We start from the raw sequence: 25650 nt of genomic DNA, 5'->3' as shown, positions 1-25650 counted from the left end.
TTTTTACTTGCTCCGGGCTGAAGCTTGCGCCTTCTCTACCTTGTCCTTCCCCGCCGGGGCTCCGTGGTGTGGGCTGGTTGGTTCTTTCCACTTCTTCACCTTCCTCCTGAGTGTTCTGGTCTTCATTACTCCAACAAGGAGGACAGGTCCCTGGCCTAATTATCTCTTTTGCCTTCGCCAGTCCGGTTTCTTCACTTCCCTCAGGAGTGAGCGAACTCCCCTCCTCTGGAACTTCCCACTTCATGATTTTGTTACACTTCGCCATCCTGTCTTGTGACCACACCTTCCCATCGCTCAGTAAAGCTGATCTGGCATACGGCTCTACCACTTGCAAAGGGAGAGGGGGGGGGGGGGGGGGGGTGAACTTGCTGTCTCCTTTCTTCTTCAACACCGCCTGTTTCACTTTTACCCACTCGCCCTTTTCTAGGGTCACTTCCTTCACATTCCGTCGTTTGTTGTAGTGTTCTGTGTACAAGGCCTGTGCCTTATCAATATTTCGACGTACAACTGCCGGGGACCACTTGCTTTGGACTATGAGATGTTTCCACGCCAGATTGTCCTTCGTGAAGGGGTCTCGCACGCGCAGTATTTCGAAAGGGCTATACCCTGTGTTGGCTGGGGTGATGCGATACGCCCATAACATCCTTTGGAGCTCCTTCTCCCGAACTTGCCCCGCACTTATCGCTGCTTGCACGGACCCCATTATCACTCTATTAAACCTCTCTGCCAGTCCGTGCCTCGCTGGGTGGTACACAGGGGTGTGTTTTACCTCTATTCCGTTGCGGACCAAGAAAGGCATTCCACTTTGCGGAAACGAACTGCGGTCCTTTGTCGCTGGTAATCACCTTAGGGATTCCTTCTCTCAAGAATGTGGAGGTGAGGAAAGAAAGCACGCCTTCGGTGTCCGCGGCCTCACATACTTCCACTTTCGGCCACTTGGAATACCTGTCAACTAGCACTATGGCATATTTGGGCACTCCGTTGGTATCCAGTATGGGGCCCAAGATGTCCACCGACAGCATCTCCCACGGACTAGAGGGACAGGCAAATTTTCCCAGCGGCGGCCGTAGTAAGACCTGTGCTTTGTCTGCTCTGCTGCACGGTTCACACATTCGGACATGTCTTCCTACTTGATTGTCCATGGCTGGTCACCAATATGCCTGCTTTGCCCTGGCTTTGGTCTTCATTATTCCGAGGTGTCTTTCATGTAAAATAGTTAGGAGGTGTTCTACTAAGGCCTGTGGGGGTACCAATTTGTCTCCTCTTAGTAAGAAAAACCGGATTGTCTCCAATCGATAGGTCCTCCCGAACTTCCCAGAATTTCTTCAGCTGGCTATCAAGGTATTTCTTGTCCGGCCAACCTTGTGTCACGTAGCTCTTCACCGCCTTCAAGGTCTCCTCGTGGGTGTATGCTTCCTCCCATTCCCTTGTACTGATCACTGTTTCATGGTCTTGGGTGGACGCCACCATGTTGCGCTCCCATCCCGAGGGCTCTTGATCTGCTGCCGGCTCCATAGCTGCCGCTCTGCTCAAAGAATCAGCAACCCTGTTTCTGTTTCCGGGAATGTATTCCACCTCATATACGTAATCCAGTAATCTCAGGGTCATTGTTGCTATGCGAGGAGTCGCCTGTGAATGTCCACAAGAGGTCAGGACATTCACTAACAGTTTGTGGTCCGTGAAGCTGGAGCCCCATAAAAACTGTACGAACCTCTCCATGGCCCATACTGCTGCCAGCATTTCTTTTTCTATCACACTGAATTTCTCTTTGTTGGGCCCTAGTGACCTTGAGGCAAAGCTGACAGTGGTGACTTCTCCCTCTTGTGACCTCTGCATTAACACTGCCCCCAGACTCTTGTCGCTGGCATCGGTGGTCAGTATGGACAAGGCAGCTTGGTCAAATCCTTTAAGAGGGGCGGAGGCGCAAATGTCTTGTTTCAATGCGTCAAACTCAGTTTGCTCTTCAATGGACCACTTGAATGTGTTCCTTTCCTTCAAGAGTTGTCTCAGGTGATGAGTCTTGGATGCAAAGTGTGGGACAAATTTGCTGTAAAACTCCGCCACGCCTAAGCATGAGCAGATATCCTCCATCTTCGTGGGTGTGGGCCCTTCCTTGATGGCTGACACATTGCCTCTCTTTGGTTCTATTCCCCTTTCACTGATCTTATGACCTAGGTATGTCACTGATCTTACACCGAACTTGCATTTTCCCCATTCCGCGGTGAGGCCATTTCGTGCCAGAATGGTCAATACGGAATGTAGCTTTGTGTCATGGTCGCTTTTTGACTTTCCCATTATGAGGATATTGTCTTGGAAGTATTGCACACCTTCCACTCTTTGAAACAATCTATGCATGAGTTTTTGAAACACCGCTGCAGCGGATGCTAATCCGAATGGCATCTTAAGAAACTTGTAACATCCGAACGGTGTTATGAATGATGTTAGGTGATATTTGATGGTAAGCAGATGAGAGATCCACCGTGGAAAACCACTTTATCCCTTTCGTCTTAGCTAGCATTTTGTTTATCCGAGGTAGCGGGAACTTGTCTACCACTATGTTCTTGTTAAGTTCCCTCAGGTATACACACAGACGTACCTTCCCGTTGGGTTTCTGAGCAACTACGAGAGGTGCGAGCCACTCGGCACTCTCAATTGCTTCTTTGACTTTCCAGGCGTAGTAGTTCTTCCTGCACCGCTTTCCTGCTTCTGAAAGGGATATTGCGGACCTTGTGGTTTACCGGTTGTGCCCCATCCTTTAAGCATATTTTGTGTGTAAATTTGGTCATCCGACCTATCGTCCCCTTGAAGACCTCTGGGTATTCTCTCTTCCACGTGTCTTCTTCGTACTCTTGCACTGTGTCTGTCATTAGGATTTGGGTGACTCCTCCTGGGTTAAGTTGGATTCCCAAAGCGCCTTGATCTATCCATCCCAGGACAGAGGGTCCCTTATCAGCAACGTACAGCTTACCGTCCGCTGTTCGACCCTTGAACTCAAACATAAGGGGACAAAACCCTACCATGGGTACAGGGTTTGCCGGTGTACGTGACCCGGTGTATGTCTGTAGGACTTAAGTCTATGCCCACACTGGGTTCAAAGTCTCTTTCCAATACAGTTCGCTGAATTATCGTATACGGGGAACCCAAATCTGGCACAATATTGATTTGCACACCGTCAATCGTCATTTGTAGTACCGGCTTCTTGGATCTCGTGCAGTTTATTCCGAGGACTTGGTCGTCTATGCACAAGACTCCTTCTTCTTCCTCTTCTCCTCCTGGTGTTTCTTCTTCCTCTTCGCATTCTTGGGCTACATACTTCACCTCCGTCCTCCTGCACACCTTTTCATAGTGTCCCATTATCCCACAGGAGGAGCATTTGGCTTGTCGCTGCTGGCATGTGTTTGGCTTCCACACCTGTAACAGTGGTTCTTGTTCTCCCCTTGTGGTCTTTGTGTTCACGGGGTCCCCTGAGGGTATTTTTTCTGATACCTTGCGTTGGGCGGCGACACCTTGCATACTGCAGCTTTGTTGACGGTCTCCTTTCTCGCTGCTTCTGCGCACCTCTTAGACAGTTCCGCTTTCTTTACCAGTGCCACAACTTCCTTGAGGGAAGCATCTCCATTGACCCACAACTTCTCTTAGATGGCTGTGTTGAAGGTATGCATTATGATCTGATCTCTGATGAGTTCGTCATGCAGCGTCCCGAACTTGGAGGTCAGTGCCAGCTTCTGCAGTGCCGCTACATACTCGTTGATTGATTCCCCACTGCTTTGTTTCCTTTGGAAAAAATTGCATCTGTCTATGGCTGTGCATATTACAGGGCGGTAGTGCGAGTCTAGATCATCCAACGGATGTTGGAACTCACCTGTGTCCGTAGGAAGCCTGATTTTCTTCTGGGCCAAGGTTGTGGAGAAGTATTTTCTTCCTCCTGGAACTTGAGTAGGCTCCCTCGCTTTCTTCTTCTAGGACGGATAGGTAGTTCAGGAAGTACCTCTTCCAGTCTTTCCACGGCATTGCTGGTTCTCCCCTCTTAGGTAAGAATGGGACTAAATTGGTGAGTGAGGAAGATATTGCTCACATTCTCTCTGCGTTGCGTTGGACAGGGATCTGCTGTGCGGCGACGCCTGGTGGACTCCCCGGGGCTTGCCTCTCTTCCGGCCTGCTAGCTTGTGCGGGGGCAGGGCTTCCTTCCCCTCCTCGGGCAGCGCCTGGGAGATCCAGCGCTATGCTCTAGAGTGGTATGGCTGACCCTTGGGTCACCCCCTCCTGTCCGTACCAAGGTGTGCTTTGGTGACTCCCTGAGGCAGACTGCACCTGCTGTACTCACTGTACATAAGTCTTGCTGCTCCTTGCCACGTGTTCACTGTGTTCGGGCAGTCCACAACCTGTGATAGCCCTGTGGGCGTGTGCTTATGTCCTGCTGCACACCGGACTCTCTGTGGCTCCCCTTGTGCTGGATTTGCTTGCAGCGTCAGTATTGGAGTGTTGTAACAGGCACATGCCTGCTGTGGCCAGGAGCTGCGGTGGTTTCTGCTAATGCAAGGGTCCTGCACTCGCGTGAAGATCTTGCCGGCACGAGAAATGCACCCCCTCCTAGAGGGGCACTTCGCCTCCACTGCCGCGCTCGGGTCCGTGTGGTTCATCAGGTTTAAGGTTCGCGCTGCTTAGTAGGCAGCCGCGGCGTCCCGCTTCCTCGTCGCCATTTATAGCGGTACAGTTTGTGCCTCTAAATAATTGCACAACACCTTTGAGGTTGCTAAATTTTAACTTTATTTTCCTGAGCGCCGGGAAAGCGTGCGTCTTCCTCTCGTTATTGCGGCATCCTAAGATGGCCGCCTTACGTTCCAGGCATCCTCGGCGCACGCTCTTCAAAACAACTAGAGCGTCACCACAATTGGTGTGTCAGGAGCCCAAGAACGAGCTAGGGGAACTGACGACGTGTGCCCCATTGCATTTCGAAACTGAGGTTCTAATGCTTCACCTGCAGGCTGAGGAACATCCCTTTAAGCCGCCATACCGTCTCCAGGAGGAGGAGCCCTGTCTATCGACGTCATCGTCAGCTGTCCTATCCTGGGAGGATAAGAAAAAGGAACCGGAAGAGGATGGCGGCCCGAGAGAGCCAGCGAGTGAGGGAACAGGAGGAACCAGAGAGCTGAAGGAGGAAGCAGCGGTTTGCAAGAATCCTCAGTTGTTTCCTGTGAAGCTGTCCGAAGCCAACAACCAGGAAAGGAAGGAGTCCCGGAGAAGCGTGGCTGGAAAAGGTATGGCGCAGTATACATAGGTTCTCGAAGCACTGGGTGGGAAAGGGAGGCAATTAGAGGGAGGACACTGCTAAAACAGGGCTGCATCAGGTGATGGAATGTGGTAATTCCTCACTGCCCCCCTCCCTAATCAAACATCGGAAAAACAGTCAAACCACTGACTCGTAGTATTCTTTTTGTTGTTTCCTTGCTTATATCCTCCCTGTTCTACGTGGACAACCCGAGTGTCAAGGCTGGATCCTCCACTTGACGCTGACAGAAGAACGCTCTGCCACAGGACTAAGTGGACTTCCTTCAAAGACGTATAATCAAGAAATAAATTACACACACTAAGACTATCATTGCCAACTGGCCCTCCTTCCTCAGCATAGAGTGCCTTGCCCTGGGGTCGCCCTTTGACATAGTGATGGACAGAATTTTATCTGGGACAATTGTACCTCCTTTTGCCACAACTATCAGTGATGCGATGAAATTGTTCTTTTACTATGAATTACTGTGTTGTGCAAGTATTATAATTATACACAAAGTCATTATCATCACACCTATCTTCTTTGACCTGTTAGTAATAAAGCAAAGCAAGGCACCTGATTCTGGTGAAGGCATACAGCAGGTATGCAGCTGTGTTCCCACGATCATCCAACATTTTATCGAAGGAGAAGATGTAGTCGTTCATTCGGTTGTGAGAGAGGTCGGCATATTTCACACAGCCAAATGCTACAGACTCCTGGGCAGCTTTCAATTCTTCTGCTGTTAAAACCTTTCAAAGAAAAAGTATGGATGACATTTCTAATCACGGAGTACAATTTGCTTCAGTACACCAAAGCAATAGTGGCACATATGAAAATACTAGTTTGGGCAAAGTTCTGGCCTTTGACAAAATAAGAATTCCAACTGATAAAACACCCAAAATATATTTTTACTTTGCGAGGGTGGAGTATATTTATTCCTACCAACAAATATACAAGAAGCAGAAAGCTTTGATTCTGGAAACCTTTACTGAGGAGGATAGTCTTTCTGTGGAGTGTATTCACAGTGATATATTAAGACATAGCATAAAATCAGAACAGTTTACATAAAAACCAGGTAATGAAATGGACCAGTAAAAAACTACAGGTGCAGTAACCAACATCTACTGGATATCCATGGTTCCTCTCATGCATACTGCTGTCCAATCAAATGTTACAGTGATCACTGTCCATGACATCAGCATCACCAAGGATATCTACATTAAACTTAAGGATGCTACTAGTCAGTTGTGAATGCCTCTACTCTTGAAACACCCAGCAATCTCACTCATGCATCTAGGATTTACCTGGGTTGACAGGGGCATAGGTTAAGAGGCATCTCTAAGCCTGCTCTAGGGATAAGGAAGCTCTCGTTTCACTGTTCATTCAAACTCTGGTACTGCTTAGCTGAACTCTGATTCACTGCAATAGCGAGTATCCTCCAGTCAGCATTTTCTTAAATGTAAGTATGTAGAATCAAGAATAATTCCAACGAAGGCGATCTTCGCCAGGACTGTGATAGAAACCTTCTAAAAACACTTGACATGCCTCACTCATTACCTTAAATCTTGCCTGTAGGAGATCCCCCATGTTGACCAGGGACTACAAAATGATCTGCTGTGTAGATACAACAACATGCATGATAGGAGAGCAACATCTTTGATCATCATTATCGAGCACTGCCTTCACCATAGGCGTATCAGTGCTGGTAATGCCACAAACCCTTTCGTGCTCATGGTAAACTGCTCATTGGGTTTGTACTAACTACACTATCTACTTCGACCAGATTACTTCTCACTCACTGACATACCTGGTGGAAAGGCACCTGGGCATGAAAGGCTGCCCTGCAATCATTGGAGTGCCATTTACTGGTATCTATCGAGGTCATTGTTTTGTTTGGGTTGGACACTGCCTGGTGACCTCACTTGTTTTACTGGGAACCACCATTTTGTTGATTGAAGGCCTCCACTCATTGGAAGAAGTAAATTGGTTACCCTGATCTTAGGTTTATTCCACTGGGAAAAGTAGCACATACATTACTGCAATATCCCATAAGATGCTCAAAACGCAAATTCATTCTGAACCTGAAGCCTGTGACATACCAAAAAGAAGCCTTCTCTTAACTGGATTAATCTAATAATCCTCTCATGGACCATTATCTTACTTGAGTGTTCCTTCTTTAAGTGGTATGTCGGACAATAAGTCCACTTGCCAATTATTATTTTCTGAATGCAATCTGAAGCCACAAAAACAATGCCCCTCAATCAGAACCTTCTGATACTAGGAGTAAAGCATTGCACCACAGAGACGTCAAACAAAGGTCTCCAATGAGGGATCATTTAAACAGCCTCCTAATATCAAATAAAACAACCGCAAAGGTGCACCACAAAGGACAAAAAATAAGTGCAAATGGTATTTAGCACAAGAAAGAATTATTTCTCAAAAAGATGTTGGTAATCTTCTGGTAATCTTTATTTTCAATTTTCAGTAAAACATACAGCCGACGCGTTTCGTCCCAAGCTGGGACTTCTTCAGGGCTTTTATAGTCTTGGTACGTCGCTATTTGAGCGAATGTAAAGGAAAGAGTCCGAAGGGCGCCTTCCCAGACTCAGTAGTCCTAATATGCAAGCCGTGATATGTATTTCCTTCCAGTATGGAACAATCAGGGTTGAACTGTAAAATTATTTTTGAGTGGTCAGGACAAAGCTTTGCAGGATTCCTATACAATAAGAGGGGTCGGTCTCGCAACCTTAATGTGTATATGACTCATTTCATATTCTGAGTTATTTGTAGGAATTGCAGAGGACAAGTGGTCCTATCTGTCCCAGGAAGGAGGGTGTGGGCACTGTATTCCAGTAGGCCGTTCGTATTAAAACAGCCGGCGCCCATCCACAAGGCCCTCGTCCCGCCGAAACACCCGCAAAGTCGATGTGCTCCTAATATCACTGTTGAAATTAAGCTGCTGCTTTCGCCTGCGTCAAGTACTGGACACCTTCATCTCTTAATGCCCCCAACTCTTTTGTTTTTTCCTTATTAATGGATCAGCTCTCCTTTTTTCCAAAGACTGTTGGCATGGCTGCTAGAAGGCAGCTTGCCTGTTAAACAATGCTCTATTTTCGAAGCAATCACTTTCAGTCACTGATCTGAACTGTCTACTGATGTGTTTGGAATTAGCTTTGTTACAATGGTAGGGTGAAAGGTTGCGGGAGGGAAATCTGGAGGGGGCAGTTGGAGGATGCTTTTTAAGCACGGATTAAACATACTTAATTCCATTCTCCGTCACCTTTGGATTTAAAACACAAGTTACTTACCTTCGGTAACAATATATCTGTAAGAAACATTGGTAGCGATAGATTCCTTACCTGTGTAACCTTTGTAACAATGTAACCTGCAATTATGGTCTGATACTCATGTAAAGCGCTCCGATACCTCCGGGTCTAGCCAGCGCTATATAAAACCTTTAAATTAATTTTTTTTAAATGTAAATGTAAATGTACAGGAATTTATATAGCGCAAATCACCAACTGGTCTCTAAGCGCTTGCTTAGGGAACCCGTCCTGGTATTCCCCTGTGAGATAACCCTGGAAAGGTATCCGCAAGGTGAAAGCCAGGCATCCCACCGCGAGGGGCCGATGTGGAGATTAAGCAAGCTATTGCCCAGAGTCGCAGAGTGTGAACCCGTGAATCGAGTAGGCACCGGAGCGAGAATTGTCGAGTCCATGGACATTTTAGGACTCAAGACCCCGCCGAGCCGGGAATTGAACCCTGGTCCCGGGCTGTCCTCTGCTTCCAGGTCTGCCTCCTCTAACCAGTGAGCCACACTTCTAAATAAATAAATTAACCCCAGGCGTCAGACTGGATCCTGAAAGTTTTCGTCTGCAGTACACTGGCTCGTCGGTAGGCGGCGTTGTGCGGCTCCGCGTGCACCTTTGGCGTCTAGTCACCGAGATGACATCGCTAGAGCTACTTAGATGTGTCCACGGGCCCTGGTGTCAGTTCGGTACACGACTTTCCACGCCAGGATACAGATCCATGCAAGATACTGACCACTGGTGCCATGAAACTAGGGCTCTAAACGGGATGACCTTAATCCTAGAAAACAGTTCAGAACGGGGAGGATGTGTTGGGCGGTAAGGAATCAATCACTACTAATATTTTTCACAGATATATCATTACCGAAGTAAATAACTTGTGCATCTGAAAGAAACACGTAGTAATAGATTCCTTACCTTAGAATAGATACCCCAGCAATACCATCCCCAGTGGTGGGTCTGCGAACTAAGATCACACCAGAAAGTCCTGGAAAACAGAACGGCCAAAGAAGCGGTCTCTCCGGACTTGGCTGTCCAGGCAGTAAAGCTTGGTAAACTGTGCAGCGAGGCCCATGTAGCTGCCTGACAGATGTCATGCAAGGGAGCTCCCTGTTCCAAAGCAGCAGTGGCTGCCGTCGCCCTTGTAGAATGGGCGCGCAGTCCCACCGGAGGCTCCTTTTTAGCCAAAGAATAACAAGCCTTTATGCACAGAATGACCCAGCGTGAGATGGTCAGCTTGTGCACGGCCCGACCTTTCTTGGTGCTGACGTAGCCAACAAAGAGCTGGTCCTCCACCCAGAACTGTTGTGTGCGGTTCAGGTAGAAGGAGTGCACATGTTTTGGGTCCAGACGGTGGAGCCTCTCTTCCTCTTTTGAGGGATGCGGAGGTGGGCAAAGTGATGGTCTGTCCGATGTGAAAGGCAGTGACAACATTTGGCAGAAAAGAGGAGTTCTGAAAACCACTTTGTCCGGATGGACAGAGAAAAGGAGGTTTAGAAGAAAGAGCCTGGAGCTCGCTCACTATTCTGGCAGAGGGGATGGCCACCAGGAAAGCTGTCTTTAAAGTGAGAAGATTAAGAGGACAGTTGTGAAGTGGCTCAAAGGGAGAGCATGTCAGATATGTCAGAACCAGGTTCAAGTCCCACTGAGGCCTTATGAAAGGAACAGGAGGGAAAAGATGAGTAATGCCTTTTAAGAATCTATTTACAACAGGGGACTTGAAAAGGAAAGGCTGTTCTGGAAGCCGTAAAAAGGCTGAAATGGCCGAAAGATAGACCTTGATAGTGCCCAGAGTAGAGCCCTGCTGGGCCAAGAAAGGAGGAATAGAAGGACCTCTGAAGGAGGGGCAGAGAGGGGATACACAGCCTTTGCTGTGCACCATGCCACAAACTTATTCCACCGGCAGGCATATACCGTCTTAGTGGAGGGACGCCTGGCTGCCAAGATTACATCACAAACTTCGGGAGGCAGGTCAAAAGACGTCAACTGCTGCCGCTCAATCCCCACGCATAGAGGTGGAGGCTGGACAGGTTCGGGTGGAGGACCGTCCCCTGTTGCTGCAACAGAAGATGCGCCTAAAGAGGCAGTCGGATCGGGGCATCGGTTGCCATGCTGAGTAGTTCAGGATACCATACTCTTCGAGCCAAGTCCGGAGCCAAAAGAATGACTTGGGTCTGGTCGTGCTTGATCTTCTTCAGCACTCTGGGTAGAAGTGGTATAGGCAGAAAGGCCTATAGTAGGCCTTAACTCCACTCGTGACGAAAAGCATCATCTAGCGAGTGTCACTCCCTTGTAAATTCAAAGTACAAGCCAGAAAAACCGCGGCCACCTGCTTTGGCCTGCTTAAATCCATTCGTAAAATCCTCCCTCAACTTCCCGATTGAGCCAAAAAAATCCTGGTTCAAGCCATGATCCTGTCGAGGCTGGATTATGGTAACGCGCTCTACCTGGGAGCCCCGATCTCGGTAATCCAAGCACTGCAGGTGGTTCAGAACTCTGCCGCTAGACTGCTGACAAGCACTAACCACCGCTCTTCAGCTAATCCAGCGCTGAGATCGCTCCACTGGTTACCCATAAAAGAACGGGTACACTTCAAAGCCCTCTGCATTGCCCATAAAAATCTTAAGGGCAATGGCCCCCCCATCCTGGCCAACTTGATCAAAACACATAAAGCCTCTAGAAACCTTCGTTCTAATGACCAGAACCTGGTACAAGTCAGTAGAATCAATGAGGCCCGCTCGGGTGGTCGCCTCTTCTCTTATAACACCTCATGGTTGTGGAACTCTCTGCCCCCCTCTCTTCGACAGGAGCCCAATCATCTTACTTTCCGCAAGAAAATAAAAACTTGGCTTTTCCCTACAAATTAACGTCCACTTCTGACTTTACCTGCTGTAGCTGCAAGCGCTGGGATGCCTCCGGGTAGCCATGCGCTATAAAAGAGTTATTTCCATTTCATTAAATTCCAACGCGCAGAACTGAGTACATTGTGTGTTCTCTTCGGTTGCAAATAGATCTAACCAAGGCTCTCCCCACTACTGAAAGAGACCTTGCGCCACGGCCAAGTTCAGATGCCATTCAGGATCCATCATGCACCTGCGGCTGAGTTTGTCCGCCCTGGCGTTCAAAGAACCTGCCAGGTGTTGAACCACCAGGGTAATGCCCTGATGTTCCAGCCATATCCAGAGGCGCAGAGCCTCCTGACAGAGTTCATGACCCCACCACGCCCTGTTTGTTGCAGTACCACATGGCGGTGTTGTATTGTATTTGCATTTATATAGCTCTTACTACCCCTGACGAGGCGTCAAACCGCTTAGAGGATAGAGGATAGTGGTGGATAGGTTAGTCAGTTATTTGGAATGATAGCAGTAGGATAGAGGAGTATAAAGGTTTGTATTTATATAGCGCTTGTTGACGCACGCTATTCAGGAAGCCTACAAAGGATTAGTGGTGAATTAATATGGTGAAATATGAAGTAATTTCAGTGGTGGGTATTAGTCAGTTATTTGAAGTGAGAAGGATAGGGGAGGGATAGAAAGGGAAGAAAGGTTTGCATTCATATAGCACGTGTTACCCCTGATGGGTGTTGAAGCTCTTTTCTGGCGAGTAGCACGCCACTCCGGAACCCATAAAGGATTATTGGTGAATTAGTATAGTTGAATATGGAATTTGAGAAGTGAACATGTTAGTCTGTTGATTTGATTGAAAAGGATAGTGGAGGGATAAAAGAATGAAATATTTTTTTGTTGGTTTTGTTTTTAGCAGTGGGAGGAGGCTTTTGGATGAGTAAAAAGGAGTTTTGGAGGGGAGGAGTCAGAGGGAAGAGTTTAGAAAGGTTTGTTTTAGGGGATCGGTATAGTAAAAGAGATGTCAGAGGATCCAAGGAGAGGGTAGAGTAGGAGAGAGTCTAGAAAGGGTTATTTTGGGGATCCTAGTAGTGGTATGGGGTTTGGGATAAATGAGATAAAAGGTCTAGCAAAGACTCAGTCAAAAAGTGACTGGGGGTACGTGCTCTACCCGGACATGCGCTTGCTGGCGCGGAAAAAGAAAGAACTGATGTCAGCGCGCGTGGGCGCTTTTAAGTAGCTCCAGCAACGCCATGTCGCCAAAGACAACGCTAACGACGCGTGCGGAGCCACACGACGCCGCCTACCGACGCGCAGGGGTACTACTGACTAAAACTTTCCGTATTCAGTCTGACGCCTGGGGGTAATTCTAAGGTAAGGAATCTATCACTAAGTTTTTCTTTAAGATACATACCATATTAAACATTGTGACATGCTACCTTTCAATGGCCAATATTGCCCTTTTCTTTCTGCTCAAACGACAAGACACAATGTTTAGAGACCTATACAATGATCCTAATAGATTCCGAGCTCTTGTGCCACACATTCATAAAGATTATACACTAACCAGTAACCATACTGAGAATTGGTATTTGACCATGCCAACAGAACCAGCTCCCATGTGGCATCTCTCTATTTTCCCACAAAAGGCCAATAACCTTTCCAATTTTGTCAGACGAAAAAAGTGTTTACATATGTAGCCATCAATTAACCTTACATTATTCTTTTACAAGAATGTAATGCATTTATATTGCAAGAGATAGTTCCACTTCAGGGACATTGTATCTGGTATCTACAGTACTTGGACTGAAGATCTTCACTTTATACAGGTGAGGAATTCCTTTAAAGATGTATGGCAAATAAAAGTCTTTAAAGACGTCATAGACAATGATTGGTCCAACCTACTGGAAGTTCATGACAGGGATTTGCATGAAGTGATACTACGATTCTACTGCTTCAAACCACTGAATGAAGGCGCTAGGCATCAAAAAGCTACACAAGGCAAACCTAAGCACAAATGCCAAGTGAAGGGAGCTGAATAATGATAGAGGGCATTCAATATGGACCTGCTGAATTTACATATACATTCTGGCAGCAAAAAAATGTAAATATGATGTCAAACATGAGTGGCCTCATCTTCATCCCTTCGCCTCTGGCGATACTACTTGACACTGGAGGTCTCAGGTATCACAAAGCACTGGAACGGAATGATAGATATGACATTGCCTGTTGCCAAGATGCTCATTCTGCAACGCTGGGAACTTCAATTCTCTCCCATGCAGGAGGACTGACTCAAAGACTTTATGGCCCTGAACACATCAAGATTTCATGTGCTGGGTCAACACCATCGATTCAACTTGATTTGAGCGGTCCCTTGATTTCAGGATTTGAGGTACTGAAATCAGAAGTTCCCCTCAGGCTTTCATTGCGAGTTCTTGTATCACCCTCTTACTCATTTCCTACTCCATTATTATATTTGTGTATTATATGATAAATGTCAATAAGAAAACTAACAGTAAGAATAATTCCAGATGTATATGATTCTAGTGAGAGGTGTCAATAGGTCTAAGGAGTATTTCAGCTTTTGCCAATGTAGGCCACCAGCTATTTGAAACAGGCTAACCCTTCAAACATTTCTCCCCCTCAAAATTGAGCTCACATCAAGAACTGGACAATTGACCCCAAAATTATTTTCAACCACTGATCCCAAAGCAATTGAGCTGTACCCCTCTCACTATAGCAGCCTTTGGGGATGTTGGCATTTGGACATCTATCCAGAGTTTGCTTGGGAAGTGCAACAGGGCAGTAAGGTAAGACTTATGAAGTTTAGGCAAGAATGCCCATTAGTTTCAAAAGAGAAGACAACATCGTTCTACAAACTACAGCTAAACACGAGATCCCTGAAGACTAGACAGAGAAGTTGAGGGGAATGTAGAATATGGCAGTACCTCCTACATGTGACTTTGATATGTACAGCCATGTGTCTGGTGCTTGGCATGCACTTCACGGATTGCCCACAAAACAATGCATTCTACTGAAAGTACCTTGCTTTGTGAAATGGGGCAACTAAGGTTTTGGACTTTTCAAACTGCAGTCTCTAAACTCATATGTTTTCATCATTATGTTAAGTGCCATGATGTCCTGCTCTCTACTTTGCTGTATATGCAATGTTTCAAAATGCCCATTGCGTTTAGAAATTTTAGATTTCATGGCCAGCATAAGTGAAATGTTGTTCCAACATAGATTAGTGAGATCTGTGACTACTCTCACTTCTGAAAAGCCTTGAAAACCCATCTGTGAGAAAGTGCCTTTTCTGACATGCTTAGCTCCCACTTTTTGCCTGGAAATTGATGTGGTTTCGATTGTAGTGCTTGGGGTACCTGCCAACCAGGTCTTATGTGCCAGTGCTTCTTCCCTAAAATCGATTCCACAATTGGCCTTTCAGGCCCCCTGTAAGTCCCTAGTAAATGGTACATTGGGACTGAAGAGGGTCCCCTCACCTAGGCCCTGCGGATTGCCACTACTGCATGCATGGCGTGATGCATACAGAACAACAAAGTTGACATAGCACACTGCTGTGTGCCATGCCAAATTGCAATGTCTAAGGTATAGGTAATTCAACCCTCTAGCAGGCCTTCCAACCCTAAGGCAGGGATCACTATACCACAGGTGTGGGCATATCTTTGTTATTAGAAGTGCTTGGGAAGCAACATAAAGTATATTGGCTGGAAACTCAACAACTCGAGTTCCCCAACCCCATGATTGCTTCTCCAAAAATAGGAGTGTTTGGTGCCCAACTACTACTCTAAATAAACACATACTGAAGCCAGTGTGGGATTCATTGAACCATGTACTCAGAGGGCACCTCAGAGGAGTTCCCTGAAAAACCTACCAACCTTGGTGTGGTCACAGACTGGCTGCAGGCGGCCTACCACCACAAGACATGTTTCTGGACCCCTGTGTCGAAAGGCTCTGCTCTCTGGGACCAGAAAAAATGCACTTTCTGGGTGGCGGGGGTCACACTTCTTCCCCAAAGACTAGTACAGTGCTCGTGAGGTAAGCTTCAAAGGCCTGCAGCCTTTGTAATGCGATCCCAAGCCTCTGCGCTAGAAGCAGATGGTAGACCCCAGTTAACATCCCCACTTTGGGTAGGTAAACCAGAGAGAAAACCTATAAGAATAGGAGGTGGGCCCACCTCTACCAACCCCACCCCAATGGCGGGGGAGGCGAGGAGAAGCAGATCTTTCAGTTCCCCACATCTTATAGATGGGGAGACTCCTCCAATTAGGGCTAGCATTATGTCCCCACCCACAGGAGGGTGGCATAATTGATGATTTAGTCACCCAAGGAAAGATACCCATTGGTCCTACTTGACACTCCCTTAAAACACCCCTACATTTAGTATTTAGGTGGATCCCATAGACCCTGAATCTAGTTCCTACTGACCTAAAAAGAAAGAAGATGATGTTATGCAGCGAAGCCAGAAGACACCCACTGACTTAGCCCCCAGCACTAACGGCCTGTCTCCAATTTCAAAGACCCTGCAAAAGAAGACGCTGCCTGTCCTGCAGCCAGCAACTTGCAGAACCTGAGGAAGATTGCCTTGACTTCGACAAAGACCAGAGACTACCAAGGACAGCTGATTTGTTCCCAAGAAACCTACACAAAGGTCTCTGGTGCCCTCCGGAACTGTGAGGCCTGCCCTCTCTGCACCCAATGCCTCCGGCCCATGGCCAGGTGGCTCAACCATGCAGACCAGGTTCCCCAGAGAACCAGCGGTGGCTGATCTCTCCTGGACTCCATGAAGACGCCTGCAGACTGAATCCAGACCTGCTCTGGTAAGAAAAGTCGGACATCTAAGGACACCCCGGCACCTGAAGACCTTGGTGAGCTGAATCAACGGTGCCCCTAGGACCCTCAACTTACTTCTGCTGTCGCTTGTCTCCCTCCTGCATCCTCCGGTGCGATGCTTGCAGCCTGTTTGTCCAACGGAGTTTCTACATTAAAAGCATTGGGCGACTGACGCTGTATTTGCACCCTGCACCTGGCCCCCCTATTGTGCTGATGGAGTATGTTTGGTGCTACTTTGTGCCCCCCCGCCCCCCTGTGCTTGCTCTAACCCCCAAAGCTTGGCCCCTGCAAATGATCTACTTACCTGCAAGCAGTGTGGCTTTAAGCACCCCCAGTCTCCACTGAAATGCACTGTGTATATCTCCGAATTTGACCTCCGCACCCGCCCATGTGCCGCTGGTTGTGCAGACTTTGTGCTTACCTGCCCCTTGCCCTTTGCTAAACCAGAAGACTGGAACTGTAAGTTGGGTTCTTACCTGTGAAAACGCATTGTTATTTTCCCCCATAAGATAACATTGAACTGTTTGAAAATTGAAAATTGAAAAGTGTTGACTTTTGACAGAGTAAAATACAAAACATACTTACCTTTTTGTGAACATCTTGGTCTTAAAATAAAACTTAAAAAAGCTAATTTTTATAAAGATGTTGTGGATCTCCTTTTTGAGTAGTGTGTCAGTTACTGGTCAATGTGTGTGCAATAAATGTCTTACACTCCTCTGTGTTAGGCCTCAGGCTGCTCGCTCACACAACCACCAATAGAGCACTTCGGGTTTACATAGAGCACTGTACACTTCTTGAGAAACTCTGGACTCCGTGCACGGTATAGCCATCTAGCGGTATACTATACAGAGAGCCAGCTTCTTACACCAACTTTTCTGTTCAAGTTCTTTTAGCATAACCTCTTGTCTTAATGTCCCTACTAAACCACGATGATGTTTGGTGACAGTTGCCCTAAATAAATTAATGAATAAGCAGCAAAAATAATAATAATCTTTCACGATTGCTCCAGAAAAAGTTGTTAACTGCTTCCAACTAAAGTGTGATGACCTGCCTTCACAACCAGGAAAGCTGAGTTTAAGGGGGGTTAAATGTTTGGGAGGACTCTAATATCACCAGAATGCAGACTGACCTTGGAAATTGCCTGCTTCACGTAGTACCTCTTGGAAAGTGGGGCACAAAAATAGGTATCTTGTAAGAAGTAAACAGTGACTTAGAAAGGTAAGATGGTCAGTAAATTTACAATTATTCAAATTGCTCACCCAAATGGAAGATGAAGAATTATGCACTTAATATCAGCCTATAAAATACAGGCACACAAAGCTGGCCAGCTTCAGCTAAGAAAATGCAGCTGTCATAACCATGGCCTCAGTCTGTGGGTTGCAATGTGATTAGATCTTCTGAATTTGTACAGTCTATTTATTTGTGCATGAGTAATCAATCATGACCAAAGTGGGTAGATACCACAGATTAAATATCCCATAATATAATCCATATTGCCAACAATACAAGACTACACTTCAGGTTGTTACTTAAAGTTAATTCATTTAAAATTTCAGGAGAACATTTAGAGACCGCTCACTACCGAATTCTTTTTTAAGATTACTATTGAAGAGCAGTCACAACCTTAGAGAAAATTTGAAATTAGAATAGAAAACAACTTTGAATTCTTCTGTGCAGGGGAAAGTTAGAACTTAGCCAATTAGACATGGATTCGGACATGGTGGGAACCTTGTTTGGGTGGTGGGTCTCTGGATACATGGACCTCTGCTATTTTTAAACGGAAATCTCAGCAGCCGCAGCCTAATGAGGTGTTTAGGAGGTCACTGAATTGGAATCCGGAAAACAGCATATCATGTCCATGAACTAAGACCGATTATAAACACAACATTGAACTCAGAGAGTCAAGAGGTCTTCGGCGTTCACCCAAAACCTGTGTCACAGGATAACACTAACCAAAGTTAAATGTTTCTTTTTAAATGAGCGTATAGTGAATACACTACAGAAATGTTTGGTCGGTATTTCGGCCCAAGAAAATCCCCTGAAGGAGCACTGATAAATATTGTGTGTGCAATGTTGTCAAACACTTAAATCCAAGTTAGAAAATTTCTCATAACTGGATAACTGAAAATAGGACATGAATCAGCCTTTGTGGAGTAAGGTTAAAAAACAATGATCTATGAGTATGGTAACCAAATCTTGTGAAATGGGTCAATGCCTCCAGTTTACACACTGACGTCACATAATAATGGTGCTCATGCAAGACAAAGGAAGAACAGTATTGTGCAACTACTCATTAGGATTACTGACTGTCAACAGCCTCTTGGATCAATATAACCTTCACCAACAAAACAAATGGGGGGAAGGGTACAAAAAAACCTAGCCTGGACTATTCAGATCGAAACAGCTACCGACCTATGTCTAGATACCCTTTTCCAGCTAAGACTGTTGATAAGGCAATGAATGCGGAGATTTCAGCTTTTATTGAAACCCATGGACTTCTTGACTCAACGCAGTTCGGCTTCAGAGGCCAACATAGTAAGGAACTTGTCCTGATTACAGCTTCAGAACAAGTGAAACGAGCGGTCGATGCTGGAGACAGTGCGGTATTAGTTCTATTGGACTTATCCGCAGCATTCAACATGGTCAATCTTAACATACTTTTGGACTGTCTCGCAGCTATAGGGACAAAAGGTCTTTCCCTATCTCTACGCACATCCTTTCTTGAGAATCGTGAGCAATTTCTGGCTCTGGAAGAGTATCGCTTCCCTATCCTTTCCCGACCATATGGCGTACCACAGGGATTGTCACTCTTTTTAATATTTATGTGGCCCGCTGGCCAAACTGATCAAATCTCTATGGATTCACAGTGGTAGCCTACGCCGATGATACACAAATTGCGATACTGGTAGCCAGCAACCCTTATGAGACTGCCTCGCTCTTTCAGGACTGTATGTTCCACGTGTGACAATGGATGGCTTCAAATTGAATAAAGCTTAATTCTAGCATAACCGAGGTCATACTTTTTGGAAGAAACACCACTTTCTGGTCCCCTACTTGGTGGCCAAAGCAATTGGGAACATTACCTACTCCAGTTGATAAAGTAAGGAATCTTGGAGTGGTCTTTGACAATAACCTATCCTTCAAGGGACAGGTCAATGCTGTTACATCAGCCTCTTTTTTTCACCTCAAAACTCCTTAGAAAAATATTTCTTTTTATCCCTTCTGAGCTTTGAAAAACAGTGCCATCTGCAATAGTTATTTCAAGGATGGACTACTGTAATGCCCTATTTATAAACATCCAGAAGAAATCTTTGACCAAAATTCAAATTATACGGAATGCAGTGGCTTGCCTTCTTTAAGGCATCCCTAAATACAAATCTGCTTCTTCTGCACACAGTCATCTACACTGGCTTCCAGCTAAGAAGTGTATAGACTTTAAAGCACTGTGAATTGTTTTGAAATCTCTTCAAGACAATGCCGCTAAATATTTCAGGAGATGCTTTTAATGGTATGCTCCGCATAGACCGTTTTGGCTAGCTTCTGAACACTAACTCATTGTGCCTAAATTTAGGAACGCCAACTGGGGTGGCAAAGGCTTTCTTGTAGGCGCTCCCAGACTGTGCGTGAACTCTCTCCCTTGTACGCTGAAAGGTATTACGAATTTCAGGAAGGCACTTAAAACATGGTTATTTAATCTCAAATTTTATTCTCTTCCTCTATGCAGTTTACCTATCTGAGGCTAGCGCCTAGACCCCTTCGGGCAGAAGTGCGCTTTATAAATCACTATTTAATTTCATTGAAAAAATTGCATCTCAATGTTCTACCATTATAGACAGGGACCAACCATAAGTAAATTAATCTTGGGCACTTCCCAAATTTCAGTATGGAAAGCAAGGCAGTGTTCTATGTGAATGGGACACAAACACTCCAAGACTTTATTTCACCACTGTAGGTCCCCTTTCATATGTTGCACTCAATCATGAGGCCTGTGTGGTCCAGGATGCTACGAAATCTCGCTTTCACATCCATGTATACACGTAAATCAATTCAGTCAGAGAGACTAATAAAATGAAGTTGCACATTACAGCACATATCCACAGGGGGAAGGTGGTGGAGGCTGAGAAATCTTTATTTGACTGTTGGTGAAACAAAGCTGCACTATGGGGGCTCAGACTGCAGAATTTAGGCCCGAAGGCAGCCGCACTGAGCACGAGACTCACTGTAGGGATCTATATTTCAATTTGTGAAAAGCTAGAACTTCAGGCGATCAGACAAGCTCCGACCAGAGCTCGTTAGATAAAGACAACAGTAATATCCCGCTAATTGACATAATGAAATCGGTTGGTAGCAAGCTCTGCAACAAAACTTTTCAAGCAGCACATTTTTTTTAGAATTAGAAAACTAATATGCCCATTGATCTAAGAGGGAGAAACGCTGAGTGATATTCAAATCAATTTTATTTGGCAAAAGAATAACATACGTGCCAACCAACCTGCTCAGTTGATGAAGTCAAGACCAAAATGTTAAATTACACTGATGTAGGATCCAATATTGTTATACTGTGTCTTGTAGTTTATACCCTCATGTGTCTTGCAGCTTATATTCTTCAGACGGGAGTAGGAATGGTCAGGTGACTATGACCTAGTGGGGGTTTCAGAGCGGTTGGAGAGATGAGATGTTGGTGCCTGGCTATATGGACACAGGTGTCTCTACTACTATTAAAGTAGAATATATTTTCACCATGAAGGCTCCGTGATTAATGGAGGCGCTGACAAACCACTTGTGGGGCATTGAAATTCACTCACCAGCTCCCTGACATCACCGCTGGTTTCTTCGGTCTCCCTCCTCCCGCATCAGCATCCCATCACTGCGGCCGCCGTGTGGAGGGGACTACACATCCAGGCTCCTTTGCGCTACTGCCGTTTTCGCGCCCGGAGGCGCTTCAAGAGAGAGGACAGCTCCGGTGGAGCAGGCGCTGACAAAACACTTGTAGGGCATTGAAATTCACTCACCAGCTCCCTGACATCACCGCTGGTTTCTTTGGTCTCCCTCCCGCCGCCGCAGAATCCCATCACCGCGGCCGCCGCGTGGAGGGGGACTACACCCCCCAGGCTCCTTTGCGCCACTGCCGTTTTCGTGCCCGGAGGCGCTTCAAGAGAGAGGACAGCTCCCGCGTCGCGGGATCGCGCACGGGTAGTGCCGGGCTAAGCCCAGGACAAGGGCGGGACCGTCTGAGGCCGTCCGGGCCTGGAGGGGGCAGGGTCCGGCCACCCCACCAACTTCTACCTCATACCAAGGTACGGTACCGAACTATCCTCGAACTATTATGGGGAAAAGGAGAACTGATGGCTGTAAACCTAATGGTGGGGGAGGAGCGACTCTGGACTCATACTTGGAAAAGTATCAAGTATGTTAAATGAGGAAATCGAAAGAACAGAAAGAAGGCTTTTGTTGGATCCAGGCTGCACTATTACTGCCATGATACATGACATTCCTGTAACACAGACTGAATCCCCAGGTCTACCTCGGGACCTAATAGATTTGGTTGATCCGCTCTCTATGTCAAAAAGTAGTTATGTCCAGTCCCAAAATGCCTCCCCTTTGGGTATTACTGAAAATGTGCCACCTTGCATCTCCCCGTCACCTACACCTGTCGTGAGACGATGTACTAGGGCTGGTGGGTTGATACCTCCCGGAAAGGCAAAACAGAAGGGACAAGGTATTCAAAAGCAAGAACAAAAACATCTAAACAACTATCTCCGACTCCCCAACCTTCATTAGAGGACTTATCCAATAGTATCTGGGTCATACTCAAAGAAAAATTTGATCTTACTTTGACTCCTATCATGTCCAGGTTATCCATCATTGAAGATAGGATGATTGTTTTAGAGCAAAATGGGGGTTTGATATCTCAGCCCAAAGCCCCCATTGTAGGATTAGCATCACATCAGATGCCGGACGGCCAGTTAGTTATCACTAGGGGGCAGATACATCCATCCCCTTTAACTCAGGGCATTTCAGCTGTAGAGGGGGTAATATCTAAAGATCAAGAGCTCGCTACTAGTGCCGTAAAACATACTAGTGGACCGACAAACTAGGAGAAAGAGTCCACACACACTACTACTGTAGCTATTGGTGTAGGTGCCTCCTCAGATACACACACTGAACCCCCACACATGGGAGAGTCATTTCAATTCATCCCAGAGTCTCTACCCCTAGTACTTGTCTTGGCTAATGCTCCCCCTATGGGACCCGGCCAAGTGGAAACAGCATCCTCTTTGGTTGACAAAGCCTCGCATTGGTTGACTAATAATATGAGCATATCCCCTAGGGGCAAGCAGCAACTTGCAGGGGAAATCATAATGGCAATGGCTAGAAGGGTGACATGGCTAGGCGGCCGCAAGAAAAAATTCAGGGACGATTGCATAGCTATGAATTTTTTCGAGTCCTCAGGTGCTGATTGATGTGCTGGCCAATTTACTACCTCCACAATTAGGAACTCATCAATAATTCCACTAACCTTAGAGTTCTTTTACGATAGGAGTTGGTGTGTAGTGAATTTAAGCCGATCTAGGTCAAGACGTTTCCATCCACCTGGGCCATTTGGAAGAGCTACCCCACTTATGATGGGTGGAATCAGTTTGAGAAATCGGTTTGGAGTTCTGACTGACATGGAGGAATGCGATTGACTGTATGATGATCATAACTACTCTCAGGGTGAAAAATCATTGCATAGTAGAATGTACGATCTTCTGGATCAGGGTAAGGTAGTTACTAGTAAAGACTTGCAACCATTGTTAAAATCATGGGAGCCATCACAAGTGAATGCTGTGTCTACCCATATCAGTGACCCCCTGTTCGTGACAGGTTTGAACTCTACCAGGGAGCGCGATTTTTGTATAATATGTAGTGATCTGCTGGAGTCCAATTCCCCAAAGCTCATAGAGCAATCAACAGAGATAGAGGGTGATATACCAGGAGTGGAGTATTCTTTGAACCTATCTACGATGCCCCAAAACAATGAAAGGTTGTCCCTGCTCACATGGAATATTATCTCCCGAATGGGGCAAGTTTATTGACCAACATGATATCAACCTTTTTTCAGGAGACTTGGTCAACAGCTCCAGTCTTTCGTCTGGGGATTCTTAACTTCTATGTTCCCACTAAGGTCGGCCAGTTGGTGGGCTTATAATATGGGTCCGCCATAACCTAAGATGTAAGGCGCATCAAATTATGTCCCCAATGCATGACATTATGACAGTTATACTTGAATGGACAAATGGTATTAGTGTGGCTATTTTTAATGTCTATGCTAGGAGGCTAGCAGGGGGACATAAATCTGAGGTAATAGCCGCTCTTGACTCCCAGCTTGAGGTCCTCCCTGAGCAGCTAATTTCTATAGTCGGTGGTGATTTTAATACAACCTTCGAACCACTCGGCCAAGAGGACCAGATTCTCACTGCAGATGAGGATAACTGTTATGTTGTGCTTACCTTATTCTTTGTGTTTTGCTTTAAGGCTCGCGTTAGAGCGAGCCACCTTGTAGAATGTTAATTACTGCTCTTAGATTCGTATTCCATGAGAGGCTTGTGTTTTGCTTTAAGGCTCGCGTTAGAGCGAGCCACCTTGTAGAATGTTAATTACTGCTCTTAGATTCGTATTCCATGAGAGGCCAGTTGAAGCCTTCCTGAGCGACTGTTTAGCTGTGCTTCCTGGCTCCACCTGTTTTATCGTTTATCTCAATAAACCTTTTGGGATATAACCTGCCTCCATCTCTACTTTACAATAACAGATGGGGAATTCCACAACTCGAAGTACCCACTATAAAGAGATGGGCAGCTGCAGTCATACAATTAAAGGCTATGTGCCTAGAAAGGGGGCTTTTGAGCAGCTAATGGAAGAACCCGCTCCAATCGACAGGGAGAAAACACTTTTGATAATGGAAGGTATAGTAGTCAAATAGATTATTTGTTGGTGGACATAAGCTCATGGCACCACTTGGTGGATATGGCCATCAAACCTAGGCTGGAAAGTGACCACAATCCCCTTTGTTCAATAGTCCAAGCACATCTGGGGGTTAGAGAAGACACCCCAAGGGGAGGAATGGACACATTAGACATAGTAGCCTCAAATAATATGCGCCACATTAAATGGGGTAAATTCATTGAGAACCCTGAGAAATTTGAGGCGCTTAAAACCGAGGTTGTCAGTGAACTAGCCCTCCTGAATCCACAAACCTTTGGCCTAGATTTCCCCAAAATAATGCTAGAGGCACACACAAATATTTTTTCTAGACTCAAATCTTTCTTTATTAAGGCCACAAATTTGGAAAAGGGAGGTAAAAAGTTGCACATGGCCAGGTGGTACAACAACGCATGTAAATTAGCCCGCCAAAATCTGAGTGTGGAACTACGGTCAAAGAATCCCTTTAAAGTAAGAGAGGCAAGGGATTCATATAGACGCGCACAGAGAGCTGTCAAAAGACAGTGGGACGGGGACAGGTGGCGGGATTTGAAATCAGCTTGTGCGGCAAAAGACTCCAAGCGATTTTGGAATATCATGAAATGGGATAGGGGAGGTTTAGCAGAACCCCGACAAAATAATGTTGCTAAATCCCAGTGGTTGGATTTCTTCAAACCACAATACGCCTGTAGTTTGGCAGAGACAGAGTCCTCGCAACCACCCACCATCTTTTATCAAAGCCAGCTTTTTACTACGAAGCATGTGAGCATAGCTTTAGATTGTGTGACTAACGGCAGAGCTCCAGGCATGGACGGTATCCCTGCTGATGTCTTTTTAAGCGATAGACCGTCTTGGTGCCAGTATTTTTCATTTCTAGCTAATGCAGTGGCTATGGGAGCTCAGATTCCTTTCTCGTGGAAAGGAGCTGAAATAATTCCGGTCTTCAAGAAGGGTGACAAATCCCTCCCAAGTAACTATAGACCTATTAGTCTTATAGACTCAGCTCAAAAACTCATTGGTCGACTAGTTCAAAATAAAATACAAATATGGGAAGAGGAATACAATATTTTATCCCCATTCCAAGACGGTTTTCGCCCCAGCACTAGCTCTATTGATCAAGTCTTTTATTTTATTGCACTTTATAGGAGGAATGTTGTTTTAACTAAAGGGACACTTTATGCAGTCTTTGTAGACCTGGGATCAGCTTTTGATTTAGTCCCCCGCTCTAAACTGTGGAAGGTTTTGGCTGATTTAGGGATGTCCCCTGAGCTATTGACCTTTATCGTCCGCCTACATGAGAACAACTTCGCTAGAATTAGATGGGGAAAACAGGGTGAGGTTACCAACGCATTCCCTGTCAAGCGAGGTGTTCGACAGGGATGTGTCTTGGCACCCACACTGTTTTCACTATACATAAATG

General features: G+C 46.0%; 1 protein-coding gene across 2 annotated transcripts in view; it reads right to left on the bottom strand.

The window, feature by feature from the left end:
• Positions 1 to 25650, bottom strand: part of RARS1 (arginyl-tRNA synthetase 1) — a 209097-nt gene that overhangs the window by 34645 nt on the left and 148802 nt on the right. For both annotated transcript variants that reach the window (XM_086931412.1, XM_086931413.1), the window contains exon 13: positions 5843 to 6015. In XM_086931412.1, coding sequence (XP_086787538.1) covers positions 5843 to 6015 — 173 coding nt within the window. The remainder of the gene's footprint in view (positions 1 to 5842; positions 6016 to 25650) is intronic.

The sequence above is a fragment of the Lissotriton vulgaris genome, chromosome 7 (assembly GCF_964263255.1).
Source record: "Lissotriton vulgaris chromosome 7, aLisVul1.2, whole genome shotgun sequence".
In the NCBI taxonomy this organism is placed as follows: domain Eukaryota; kingdom Metazoa; phylum Chordata; class Amphibia; order Caudata; family Salamandridae; genus Lissotriton; species Lissotriton vulgaris.
This window is presented reverse-complemented; position numbering and strand designations above follow the sequence as displayed.